The sequence below is a fragment of the Mizuhopecten yessoensis genome, unplaced genomic scaffold (assembly GCF_002113885.1).
Source record: "Mizuhopecten yessoensis strain PY_sf001 unplaced genomic scaffold, ASM211388v2 scaffold10389, whole genome shotgun sequence".
NCBI classification, from domain to species: domain Eukaryota; kingdom Metazoa; phylum Mollusca; class Bivalvia; order Pectinida; family Pectinidae; genus Mizuhopecten; species Mizuhopecten yessoensis.
Window position 1 is genome coordinate 20,129 of NW_018408522.1, and position 14,520 is coordinate 34,648.

At 38.2% G+C, this 14,520-nt stretch overlaps 1 protein-coding gene across 1 annotated transcript in view; it reads left to right on the forward strand.

Moving 5' to 3' along the window:
* The first annotated feature begins 7,100 nt into the window (after positions 1-7,100).
* The window catches only part of LOC110460412 (methyltransferase-like protein 24), a 33,857-nt gene continuing 26,437 nt past the window's right edge, over positions 7,101-14,520 (forward strand). The window contains exon 1 of the mRNA XM_021513290.1: positions 7,101-7,223. Within this exon, the coding sequence (XP_021368965.1) occupies positions 7,177-7,223 (47 nt within the window). The 5' untranslated portion in view covers positions 7,101-7,176. The remainder of the gene's footprint in view (positions 7,224-14,520) is intronic.

The following is a 14,520-nucleotide window of genomic DNA, read 5'->3' on the forward strand; positions in this document are numbered from 1 at the left end:
ATTTCGGTCCTAGCTATTTTTATCGTCGGCTTTCCCAAAAGATGAAACTGACCACACCGGACGTTGGCTTCAGGTCATGTCATTGTCAACTGCATAAACTTTCGTTAGGAGATACATATATTCAGTATAGACTGGGTGCCCAGGTTGTCATTTGACTAAATAGGCCCTTTAAGAGACTTCTTTTTGGACATCCAACAAACGGTTTCACGGGTTTGAGAAAATATTAGGTACTTTCCTTTCCGCAGAAATGCAAGGATGGACTGTGGTTTTTTTTATCGCTGGTAGACAACTTTAAGATGGATATTTATTTACGTTAGTGGAAATGTACACACTAAACAGTAGTTATGATAGTTCAACCACACCACTACGTATGGTCCCATCACACCAATTGATCGGTCATTGAATTCAAATAACATAATCTATTCCGTACCTTATAAGTAGCATAGACACATTATTAACCGGTTCAGGTCTGTAAGAGTTGTCTCCCTTCCACTTATCAATTATGCCTTGCTTACAACTGTATACTATTTTTAGACCAATGGCAATAGTGTAACACTCTATTTCTAGTTTTTAGTCGTAATTTTATCAACGTTGCAACGAACACAATTTACATATACAATCGTACATAGGTGGAAATAAAACCAAATAAACAAACACAAATAGAAAACAAAAGCACCAGATTATTCCATGACCTTTATACCTGTCTCTGCATTCACTACACACATGGAGGCACGTCCTTAAATGACCTTAGCTGTTGAAAGGACGTTAAAAAATCAAACCAAACCAATCATGACTTTTACTTCACCAGGAAATAAAACACTTTCATCAAAATACTTTGAAAACTTTGGAAAAGCACCCTCTTTACCATATTATATAAAGACACNTGGGACCCATAGGTCATGTTGTCATCCTGCGTACTGAAATAATTACTTTTGTAATATTTTTGTTTCTCTTATAAAGAATCGCGAGACCACCTCTCTTATCTGTATCATTATCACCTCTGCTTATCCCTCTTGACTCGGGTTATCCCGTTTGTCCCCCATCTACCGTGGTTACCCAATGTCTGTCGCCCTTCTGATATGGTAACCCGAAACCAATGGAGGATGAGCTAAGGTAACAACATTACAAAGGTGTCAGAAAAGGGGACCTGAGATAACTTTTAAAAATGCTAATAATATAGAAAATTTCCTCTTTTACGGTATTTCGAATCCGGATTCCTGGTGCAGGATATGCTCATATTATTTGGAACACTTGTTTTCACTCCGGTTTATTGTAGGCGCCGCATTAGTGGTCATGATGTCGTTCCATTTGTGTTGGTGTTTCCATTTTTGTACCGACTTTGGGTTTTGACGTTGTTACTGCGTGATGACTCTGCAGATTTTTTCATATAATCTAGCTTCTGTTGTCAGAGATGCGTCTAATTAGGCAATTACCTTGCATCATTCACAGCTCACAGTTTTGCACTTACGAAAGAAGTGGAACTATTTTAAACTGGTTTCCACCTGTCTGAGTGACTAGAATGTATCGAATGGCAACAACATTCCTAATTAAAATACAAAACAATCGTGCCAGGACAAAGGGCTTGTGTACAGAAAAGAAGGAGTCAGTTTGGAATAATCTTTTGTAAACGTCGCGTGGAGCGGGGTGGATGATGGTTTTGGGGTTGGGGGATGACATCAGGACCGGGCATTATATCGTTATTTTAGCACTAAAATGTCTGACACCACGAAGAAAAAAAGATATGTTTGTCTGTCTTGGTAGTTTAAAACTCAACAGGAATGTATGCAGTAGACGAGAATAATGTTAACTTGTTACTTAAGCAAAAAGTGAAATAGAAAATTGCAGATATCTTTGTATAATCATAGCTAAGACGTATTTTTTTGTCACTTAAGTGGACCTATTCGCATGTTTTTTTAGTATTCCATCGTTTATAAAGCCATATTCAATCAGGTTTACATATTGTATTCAGTGGTTTGCTCTGTACGGACGGATCATGAACTTCGGGATCCATTCTCACAGACCGGGTATCCTTGTGGAACTGTAGTTGTTTAAAGAATAGTTAAATTATTATGGAAATAAAATGAATATATGAAATAAAATGAATCGGATCTTCATATTTGCAAATACTGTAGAAAATATAACCAGGTTTTATTTCGCAACATACTATACTAACGTCACTGTACCCAAACCGGGACACTTTTTAGATAAATATCGATGTTCTGTATACCATATTATCAGTTCCGCGTTTCCTCCACCTCTGACATCAGACTAAGACATTTTGACAGATAGATGTCTGGTTTTGGGCCAGAAGCCGTTTGTTATCGTAGAGTTTTGTGGTGCTGACAACAAAAATTATACTATGACACAACACATACCTCACATATACTCCCATAACATGAGAGGCCGCTGGTCGGCCTTTTTTCAATCGGATATGATTTTGCTGACTGCGACCTCTCATTTCCGAAACACTAATTCTTTGATGCAGTTTCCGCCCGACATCCGGGCGGAACAAAATCGGCTTGAAAAACTCATTTAAGTGGTTAACAGTTCATGACAACGATGTCTACTCACGGTTTATATAATACAGATCTCATATGTATGTCACAGACACAAATATATAGTATATTACGGAATAGAACACTCAAAATATGTGTCCATGTCGTTGTAGCACATCTCTGATCTACATTTAAAACATGGCTTCTGGATTAATACAAAATATCAGAGGGGATTTCAAACGGAACGAAATGATATGGGGTTTGTTTGTATTCCGCTTGTGAAACATTACATGTAATCCATTTTTGTATTAACCGGAAAAATCATGGCAAATGCTGTCTGCTTCGCTTCGAATGAGGAAAAACTCATTATTCATGTCTTTGACATGAATTTTTTCTCATATAATCATGGATTTATGAAAAGGAATATTTATTGGACCCTTTTGACCATTTAAAGGGACATCACGTGAAAAGACGTTTTTTTTTTAACGAATGTATGTATTGTATGCACTTCCACTTATGTTACCTCGCTATCCCCATATTCATAGTCCGTTCCAAATGTCCAGTTTGACCACTTGAATTGTTCGGGAAAGCCCGGCTAAAAATAGCGCCGATAACGTCACCTGATTAGGCAGCAAACACAAGTGGTGCGAGCGAGATGAAACGGTTTACAAAGGGGCCCTCAGAGAGGGGCCGTCAGGCAACTGCAACTTCTTACCGCACTATGAAACCAAGTTATATGATTTCTAATTCCGTATTCAAACTTATTGAACAGTAATTATTCATCATCAGAAGTTAATTGCACACTTGCCAATATTAAGAATTTAAATTTATTTAGCTTTTAACATAAATTTGTTGCCAATAAAATTAAACAAAGGATGGGGCACAAGTTTTTACAATTTATCACAGCCTTCTCCCGTGACCGGTACAGGTGGTACGGGGCTAAACACTCCCTCAACAATGGGACAAACCTTTCTGTAAAAAGGAATATTCACGAGACGAATATCCCTTTTCAAATGTTTACATAAAGTGCATATATGCAATGACAAACTACACGCGAATATAAAAAGGAAACGTTTGTGAATTTATTTATTACATTAAACAACTCAATGTCTTTGGCCATTTTTTTTCTAGACCATGAATATAAATCTATGTATACTCTCTTTCCCACTTTCACTGTCTCCAAACGCTAACATTTAGGAAGTCATATTAACCATCACACACAATAAACTGTATGGCAAAACCACTACGTGTACATGTAGAATATGTGTCAATAAGGAACGTGTTGAGATACTTGATAATTATATTTTTTCAATACTTTACAGAGATTAAAGCATACTTTTAAATGGACCTTTTTATGCTGAGACAACTTTTCTTTAATCAGTTCCTTTGGTCCGAAACAGAAGCCGTAGTTATCGGCAGCACGCGCCATTTTTATAACGTAATCAAATATTTTTTCCCCTGTTTTCAATACGTATTCCGATTCTATCTGAAGTCGAAAATTTATTCTTTATAGAGAAAAGGTTGTTACATGATCATACATTCTAAGTCAACATCATATGAAAACATGAACTGTTGAAAAATTACGATTTAAAAAAAAAGTGTTATGCGATCCTATTTACTAGAAGTAGGTTCTCCTTCCTCAGTTATTCATCCTGGTCCGTCATTTTGACATTTTTAATCTAGCTGCGATAACGTAGCTTTCTGACGAAGAGCGATTTTTTTTTTATATATTGCGTCGTCGCGCCAGGGCAGGCCGGGTATTATATTAGTACTAATTTAAAACTTGCATGTCAAAACAAAAAACAATCGTTTAATTCAGCAATATAATTAAATCATACCATTTTACTGATCCCGGTAATATTATAAATTATGTAAATCTAATAGCGCACGTATCTCATTTGACCCCGAGCACCGACAGAGGATCAGAGAACAGAATACGCCGTGGCCATCACAGCAGTTATCCCTTGGGGGGCCTCATGGCAAAATCAAACTAACCAGTCACTTATCCCTTTCGTTTGCATAAACCACTGTATAATTATAAAAAACACAAAGTAAACTCTCTCCGATACATGCCCATTAACATATTAAACTAAGTTCATCTGTGTTCAAACTCACACAATGATACTAGCGAGGTTAATAGTTTTAGATATTTATTCATAACATAAACAGCGCTAGCATTTCTGTCGATTTTATTTCAGCTTAACCGGCCGCTATCCGGAAGAAAACATGCACCGTACTGACTGCTAGGGCAGTTATTTTCTGCTTTGAATACTTCCCACTGGCAATAATGATTCCGTAACGTACCCCTTGCGCTATCTTTTGACCATTTGGCAACTATTCGCTTCGTAGCTGACACGGTACAACACTTTTCTTTGGCTTACTTCACACGGCCAGTCATTTTGTTTACAAAGAAATGGTGTGCTATGCGCATGCGCTAGTAGAGGGAAATCCCTGAACAAAACGTTGGTCAGACAGGTAGAAATACCGATGATTATCTTAGATTTAATCATTTTTATGAATCTATTTCAGCCAAATCCGATCGGCATTTTCCATAAGGAGTCTCACTTGATATGTTTATGTAGTATTTGGAAAAAAAGACAAAAAAAAAGTTACTTCAGCGTGATGCCCCTTTAATACTTGAGTCAAATGTTGTTGAAAAACATGTAAAGAAAGCCCGTATAAGGTATCTAAAATTATCGTTATGAAAGCCGTGTTATTTTGTTTCAGTATTGACAAATTAGGAGAAAACACCAATGCAATAATCCAGCAAATAAAAATTGACATAACAGAACCAAAATTCAAACTGGGGTCATTAAATCATCCTCGATACTCCCACTGGCTTATGCACCTCTGGAATATGCCATAGCAACACTGAAGGCACAAAAGAAGCTGTATGATTGGTCCCGGGTACAAAACACTGACCAATCGCCGGGCTGATACCTGTCTTTTTAAGAAAGCCTGTCATTTTTTACCGTTACGGGACCGCGAGGTTCTTTCATATAAATCAAAGGATCGAACTAGTCTTCTTGTTGCATCAACAAGAGTGTGCAACTGGGCCATTTAGTTTTGCTATGACATATGCCACTGGTGCAGAGAGCGTAAGTGAGCGTATCGAGGCTGTCATGCTGTATGACATCGAAATGTGACAGTTAACACGCCACGTGTACGTAAGGTATGCTACGATACATTGACTATTATAGTTGTAATAGAGGTCACTATTTTCCAATGTCTCCGTATTTTACCAGGGTGTCATAGTCTTATTTATCTAGTCTTAAACTCAGTTTGTTTAACAAATGTATAATACTATTGTATTACTTTTAATTCCTAAATTTAAACAAAGACCGGAGTGAAAGTAAATACCTATCGTCAAGTCATCAGTTTCCGCGCGTTATATATTTCTGCGCAGCAATTTTATCAAGCTATATCTCGTTACAACGTGTCCTGCTTTTTTCCGGAAAACAAGAAATAATCACGCATAAATATGCAGTTTTGCTTAATGCACTTTTTTATCTTGCTCAAAATGAGCCCATACCTGAAATCTGACAAACATACGAAAATGTCGTATGCAAATGAGGCCACATCTCCTTGCCGATTTTTTTCCACTTCCGAAGAGCCAAAGAGACATTCTTGTATCGATAAACTGAGTTTTCAATGAAACGTAAACCTTGTAATGCAATGAACTTCCAATTTTCACCAATTTTAAACAGAACAAAATGAGAAATAACTTACCATCAACGAACACCGATATAAGACTGCAAGAAAAAAAATAACAAGATAAATAAAATAAATAAATTTATAAAAATTACATGAATTCGTTCAAGTTGTCATATCGAAAAAATCAATGAAAAATGTGAAATTTTTAAAAATTTGTTTTGATAACTAATTTGACGATCAAAGATAAAAACAATGTATTCCTTTTAGTGTATTCGAGTGATCTTTCTTTGAACACTCAATCAAAATATACACACAGAAACATATGACGGCTACTTCCGACGGTTTGTTTGTTTGTTTGTTTGATTTTGTTTAACGTCCTATTAACAGCTAAGGTCATTTAAGGACGGCCTCCCCTGTGTGCAAGATGCATGCGTGTAGTGTATGTGTGTGTATTTTGGGAGGCTGCGATATGTTCGTGTTTGTCTTCTGGGGGTTTTTAAATACAGTTTTATGTTGCTAGTTTTTTGTTTCCATCAGTATATTGTGTACATATTTATGACAGGCATCCGTAATTTCAACAGTTTTCTGCCGATATGAGTACGAAATCGCGGATGCTTCTTAAGTGCGCGGAAACCGGTAACACGAGGATACGTTGATAACAGACAACTTTTAGGGAATTTTAATTTAGATTTTTTAACTGCTTATTCACTTTTGTATGGTTCGGACATGTTTACTGGTAGTGGAAATTGTTTTCTATTCATATATAAGTTCAAGAATATATTAAAAACTCAAAACGGTTTTGTTCAGAATATGTTAAAACAAAAGTAAATACACTTATATATCACCTGCACTTGGTTAGCATTGTTGTACTAGAGTGACGCGTATCCGGAATAACAGGAAGCCTATATAGCTAGCCAGCTGGGAACTGCTACGGAAGCCAAGAATGTGAGTTATTTATACGTGTTGAAAGCGGACATTATGGTACGGTACGTTTTAAAGAAAGCTTCAAGGATGTGACCATTGTGTGATGCGGTCTGCTGTGCCATCAAGCTGCTACGGTGTGGAAACATGCAGGTTGATTACAAAGCTAATTTTATTTATTTTAATTTTATATTTAAGTGACTAAATGATATGCATCATTGACAGAAGTTTCAACGTGAGCATATACACTTTAGATTGTTTACAGTAATGTTACAGCGTATGTTTATATTATATACAGGTTGATGAGACATGTAATGGTACATACAATACAAAAAAAAAATCTAGAAGATTTGTATATTGTACATTTTATCTTATTCGTGTTTCCTTTTAAATCATCTAAATGTTCATCAATGTTTTCTATTTTGTAGCCTTATACTTATATACCATCATTATTGTTGTAACGGAGATGACGAACTGTAAGTTTGATAACTTGTGTCAATCCCTTTTTTTATTTTTGAAAATACAAAATGTTTAAATCAATTTATTTTGACATAACATGACGGACAGTACGGTTATAACTGTAAGTATATTAGTTGTTGAGCTCTTAACGGCCCATCAACACAGATGTGTACCTGGTTGTATTACTATAAAATATTCTTGTGTTTGCTGAAGGTCAATGCAATCTGACAACAATTGCTTTACTATAAATGGTTCGTGACATGCTTCATTAAATATAAATGGGTATGCATGCATGGCCAATCGGGAGACGGAAAAGACCACTTCGTTTCGGTGGTTTTTCTCTATTATTATTCTCATTATTGCCTCCAAAGATGAAGATTACAAAGTAATGTGGAACATATATACAAAGTATTTGGTACATATATACACGATTACTTAATATGCATTACATAAATATACACTTTATATATAGGGATATGTATATAAAGTGTGAAATAATAGAATATTTTAGAGTATACCTCTCTATAGCGTGGATACCATCATCGATTTTGGGTTTTACAGAGTATAATATGTTGTTTACGCATGGTTTCAAATTATTTTGCCACTTTGACCTCATACAAAAGTTGTGATTAAATGTTGGAAATATGTAAAATGAAGCTGAAAATCAACAGGTGATAACAATTAAGCCGACAGACGATTTTTTCCACCTCTTATCAATAGGCATTTAATCAATGTCGTTCGCAAATTTCTAATTGATATTATTTATCTTACATTATGTAAACCCCTTAACAATATGCATTATATAATCTAGCGTCAAACACCACTTATGTTTCCCTGCGATATTCATAAACAATCAGAGACGTTAACCAATATCGTGTACTGTTCTTTATTAGCCAAAAGCCTTTAGGCTTATAGGTACATACATATATGCATATAACATTCTCTAAACATAATAAGAATAGACAGGAGAGTGACATCACAGTATACATAAAACACCGTTCAATAATGTGCATATAACAATACTTAATTAACAATTACAGTTATGAAACACCACAATACATAAACCTTAAACTAACGCCTCTTAAATGCTAAATATAAATATTTTCCTAAATTGGATAGCTCTCTAACATTATTCATACTAAGTAGATGTATTCATTTAAAAATCGAGGGTTTTCTGTAAAAATATTGTTTGATTAATCTGTGCCTGAGATCGCTATAAGATGGACAAATAAAAAAAAATGAAACTCGTCTTCTATATCTCTCAAATTACATTTGTTACAAATCCTGTTTCTGCGTGTGACGTTATGATGTCTTCCAATTTCTATATTTAATTTATGAGACGATATCCTAAATTTAGTTGATATCCTGTAATGTACCTGACACGACGGTACGAGCATATTATTTACTATTTAAAGGTACGGTTCACCAAATACACGTATATTGTTTAGAGAATTTAATTTGGAATTAACGTGTATACCTCTAAATTCGAAATTTTACACACTCTCCTACTGTTTAAACAGTAGCTTTACCCAATTTGGATTTCCAACTTTTCGGCCCCTAGAATCAGAACGAAACAATTGTTTAATACAGTGTAATTCAATTATGTCTTTCTCTATAATAACCATTTTATAGTTGCAATCACCTGTGTATGTGTGTGTGTGTGAGTCTGTGCGTATGTGTGTGTGTGTGTGGGGGGGGGGGGGGGGGGTATGTGTATGAGTGTTGGGGTTGGTTTGTGGGAGGATGTGTCTGTGTGTGCGAGTGTATATGGGTGTGCGGGTGTGAGTTGGGGTTGGTTTGTGGGAGGATATGTCTGTGTGTGTGAGTGTATATGGGTGTGCGGTTGTGTGTGTGTGTTGGGGTTGGTTTGTGGGAGGATATGTCTGTGAGTGTGAGTGTATATGGGTGTGCGGTTGTGTGTGTGTGTTGGGGTTGTTTGAGGGAGGATGTATGTGTGAGTGTGTGTGGGTGTACGGTGGTGTGTGTGTGTTGAGGTTGGTTTGTGGGAGGATATGTCTGTGTGTGCGAGTGTATATGGGTGTGCGGTTGTGTGTGTGTGTGTGGGTTGTTTGAGGGAGGATGTATGTGTGAGTGTGTGTGGGTGTACGGTGGTGTGTGTGTGTTGAGGTTGGTTTGTGGGAGGATATGTCTGTGTGTGCGAGTGTATATGGGTGTGCGGTTGTGTGTGTGTGTGTTGGGGTTGTTTGAGGGAGGATGTATGTGTGAGTGTGTGTGGGTGTACGGTGGTGTGTGTGTGTTGAGGTTGGTTTGTGGGAGGATATGTCTGTGTGTGCGAGTGTATATGGGTGTGCGGTTGTGTGTGTGTGTGTGTTGGGGTTGTTTGAGGGAGGATGTATGTGTGAGTGTGTGTGGGTGTACGGTGGTGTGTGTGTGTTGAGGTTGGTTTGTGGGAGGATATGTCTGTGTGTGCGAGTGTATATGGGTGTGCGGTTGTGTGTGTGTGTGTGTGGGTTGTTTGAGGGAGGATGTATGTGTGAGTGTGTGTGGGTGTACGGTGGTGTGTGTGTGTTGAGGTTGGTTTGTGGGAGGATGTGTCTGTGTGTGTGAGTGTATATGGGTGTGCGGTTGTGTGTGTGTGTTGGGGTTGGTTTGTGGGAGGATGTGTCTGTGTGTGTGAGTGTATATGGGTGTGCGGTTGTGTGTGTGTGTTGGGGTTGGTTTGTGGGAGGATGTGTCTGTGTGTGTGAGTGTATATGGGTGTGCGGTTGTGTGTGTGTGTTGGGGTTGGTTTGTGGGAGGATGTGTCTGTGTGTGTGAGTGTATATGGGTGTGCGGTTGTGTGTGTGTGTTGGGGTTGGTTTGTGGGAGGATGTGTCTGTGTGTGTGAGTGTATATGGGTGTGCGGTTGTGTGTGTGTGTTGGGGTTGGTTTGTGGGAGGATGTGTCTGTGTGTGTGAGTGTATATGGGTGTGCGGTTGTGTGTGTGTGTTGGGGTTGGTTTGTGGGAGGATGTGTCTGTGTGTGTGAGTGTATATGGGTGTGCGGTTGTGTGTGTGTGTTGGGGTTGGTTTGTGGGAGGATGTGTCTGTGTGTGTGAGTGTATATGGGTGTGCGGTTGTGTGTGTGTGTTGGGGTTGGTTTGTGGGAGGATGTGTCTGTGTGTGTGAGTGTATATGGGTGTGCGGTTGTGTGTGTGTGTTGGGGTTGGTTTGTGGGAGGATGTGTCTGTGTGTGTGAGTGTATATGGGTGTGCGGTTGTGTGTGTGTGTTGGGGTTGGTTTGTGGGAGGATGTGTCTGTGTGTGTGAGTGTATATGGGTGTGCGGTTGTGTGTGTGTGTTGGGGTTGGTTTGTGGGAGGATGTGTCTGTGTGTGTGAGTGTATATGGGTGTGCGGTTGTGTGTGTGTGTTGGGGTTGGTTTGTGGGAGGATGTGTCTGTGTGTGTGAGTGTATATGGGTGTGCGGTTGTGTGTGTGTGTTGGGGTTGGTTTGTGGGAGGATGTGTCTGTGTGTGTGAGTGTATATGGGTGTGCGGTTGTGTGTGTGTGTTGAGGTTGGTTTGTGGGAGGATGTGTCTGTGTGTGTGTGTATATTGGTGTGCGGTTGTGTGTGTGAGTTGAGGTTGGTTTGTGGGAGGATGTGTCTGTGTGTGTGTGTATATTGGTGTGCGGGTGTGTGTGTGTGTGTATTGGGATTGGTTTGTGGGAGGTTGTGTCTGTGTGTGTGTGTATTGGGATTGGTTTGTGGGAGGTTGTGTCTGTGTGTGTGCGTGTATATGGGTGTGGGGTTGTGTGTGTGTGTTGTGGTTGGTTTGGGGGAGGATGTGTCTGTTTGTGTGAGTTTATATGGGTGTGTGGTTGTGTGTGTGTGTTGTGGTTGGTTTGGGGGAGGATGTGTGTGTGTGTGTATATTGGTGTGCGGTTGCGTGTGTGAGTTGAGGGTGGTTTGTGGGAGGGTGTGTCTGTGGGTGGGTGTATATGGGGGTGCGGGGGTGTGTGTGTGTGTTGTGGTTGGTTTGTGGGATGATGTGTCTGTGTGTGGGAGTGTATATGGGGGTGCGGTTGTGTGTGTGCGGTGGGGTTGGTTTGTGTGAGGATGAGTGTGTGAGTGTATATTGGTGTGCGGTTGCGTGTGTGAGTTGAGGTTGGTTTGTGGGATGATGTGTCTGTGTGTGTGTGTATTGGGATTGGTTTGTGGGAGGGTGTGTCTGTGTGTGTGTGTATTGGGATTGGTTTGTGGGGAATGTGTCTGTGAGTGTGTGTGTATATGGGGGTGCGGTTGTGTGTGGGTGTTGAGGTTGGTTTGTGGGGGGGTGTGTCTGTGTGTGTGTGTATAGTGGTGCGCTTGTGTGTGTGAGTTGTGGTTGGTTTGTGGGAGGTTGTGTCTGTGTGTGTGTGTGTATATGGGTTTGCGGTTGTGGGTGTGTGTTGGGGTTGGTTTGTGGGAGGATGTGTCTTTGTGTGTGAGTGTATATGGGTGTGCGGTTGTGTGTGTTACAGTTGTTATGTTTGGACCAATTCTGATGGAAAGAGAGGTATCCTGGGCGTGTTAAAAGTTTAAAACAGCACTTTGAAAAGCATCCTCCCTAACCCTACCCACGATGGTATATACATTATAACCATTAGTGGGGGACATTTTTATCATTGATCTAACCCTTTAAAACGTCTAGCAATTTACGTCGGTTTAAGTCCAATCACAGCTTATGTAACAAATTCGCAAGTCCCTGTGCTACAGAGCAGTGAACAGGCGATAGGATGGCACTGACTTGTGTTACATATGATGTGTAAGGAAAAGACAGACTGTTATTGTATGAGGTCTAGCTGTGAAATACGATGTAACTAAACAGAATATCCCGACCCCACCCCAGCAAACTGGAAAGAAAAACTATCAGACCACTTCCGTGGTAGGACTGTACAGTCAAAATGTTCAATACATCTGTACAAAACAAATATAATTTCGATTTTCAGAGTCTAATCCAATCTTTCTCCAGAGTTGTCGTTCCTTTCACAGTGATTGGGTCTAATCAGACTAACAGATCGTGTCACAAAGGGTGTCAGTTTCGACTTAGATAGATAATGTAATTTTTGAAACCGCTTTGAGATGACTGTTGAAGTGCTTGACATAGTAAAATATACTGAACAGGCACGTCAGAATTTCCGTATAGCAGAATGTTGACATTTAGTGATGAGGAAGGTTTTAAAACTATAAAAATTGTTGGTAGAACACAATGCAGTGTCGGTTTCCCACTGTCAATTTTCAAGGAATTACACTTAAAATGTTACCGCTTACAGGGTCGATTCTCAACGGGAGAGTCGATGTTTAACGGTTTCTCGGTACCATTTTCAAGGTTGACAACTGACACCGGTTGAATTTCCAACTGGGGTACATTGTTCAACTTCTTTTGACCTTTAGACCTAATTAAATTTCGGAGTGGCTATATTGACACTCGGGCTAGATAAGCAAAATAACGGTATGCCGGGTGGCGGATTCCGGAAAGTTTCCATGTGGCGATAGTAATTGTGCGTAGACGGGTTTGCATATCCGGATAGGACTAAGAACGATAAATGTAAGCTTTGTCCTACGATGTCTATCAATATATACACTTAAGAAAACGTGTTTAATTATTATTACATATTCGTTGTTGCTAGGTGTTCCGAATGGCCGCGGATGCATGGTTGTTAGGATAGACTACCGGAATGTTTGGAAACGGCATTTCTATTGTATTGCCGTGTTGTCATTATATCATTTAAATAAAAGCTGAAAAATCGTTTGTAAAAGTGATGTATTTCAGTATTTGTTTTGAAATTTGCAGTACCGTAAACATCACACGGAAAACTACGTTGACGTAACTTAATGTTGTTGTCATGGTCGACTTTTCCGAGATATCGTTTCGATTTGTTTACTTTTATAAGAAGCAATGTTACAGCAAAATGTTGAAAGTTACAGCTCCATGAAGGTAAACGATGAGCATGTTTTGTTAGCAAGTGGTTTTTTTCTTTCTTTTTTTCTTCTTGTGTATATGAACAAGATATGGTAGCCTTACTGATCCTTGCATGAGTGACATATATATGAATATACATAACATCAGGGCTTAATTATATATATAAAAAAATCTAATTAAAATGATAATTTTTTAATCATTAAAAGCGAAAGAAAAGGTATTTTGGAAAAATATTGATTTTTCTCTAAAAAATTAAACATTTTCCACAATTTTCTATGGTGAAAATTGTCACATTCCTTCAGGAACAAAACATTCAGATACATCTTCAAATTTCAAAATAATCCTAATTAACAGCCAAATATTTAGTCTGAAATGTCACATTTCAAGTTTTATCAAGTAAAACAAATGGCAATAGCCCAGCTAATATTCTAAAAAAATCCTATAATTTTACAAAAACTTCAAATTTCTTTCAATCTTCACTTTAATGAAAAAATTGTATTTTGGAAAAATTTTGACTTTTCTGAAATTTCAGCATTTCCTATATTTTCTTGGATGGAAATTGGTCATATTCCCCCAGGAACAAAATATTCTGATGTATCTTCCAATTTAACACCTATACGACTTAGTGGCCAAATATTTACTCTGAAATCAGTTAAAATGTCAGGATTTCAAATTTTATCAATTATGGCAGGTGGTAATATCATAATACCTCATAAAACCTGAAATTGTACAAAAAAAATCAATTTTTCAAATATCTCCCCAGGAACTTCTTTTTCAATCATCCTTTATGACTTTCTATGGCAATAAAGCAAAGGGATTTTGAGAAAAAGTCTATTTTGAAATATTGACTTATCCTCAAATTTCTACATTTCCACCACAATTTCTAGGGTGGAAAATATTCAAATTCTCCCAGGAACAAAAGGTTTGAATGTATTTTCAAATTTAACAATAATTCTACATAACAGGCAAATATTTAGTTTGAAATCTGTTGAAATGTCAGGATTTCAAGTTTTAACAGGTATGGCAGGTGGCAATATCAAAATCTAAACTGAAAAATAAATTATAAAATACTCAAATTTTCCAACCCCC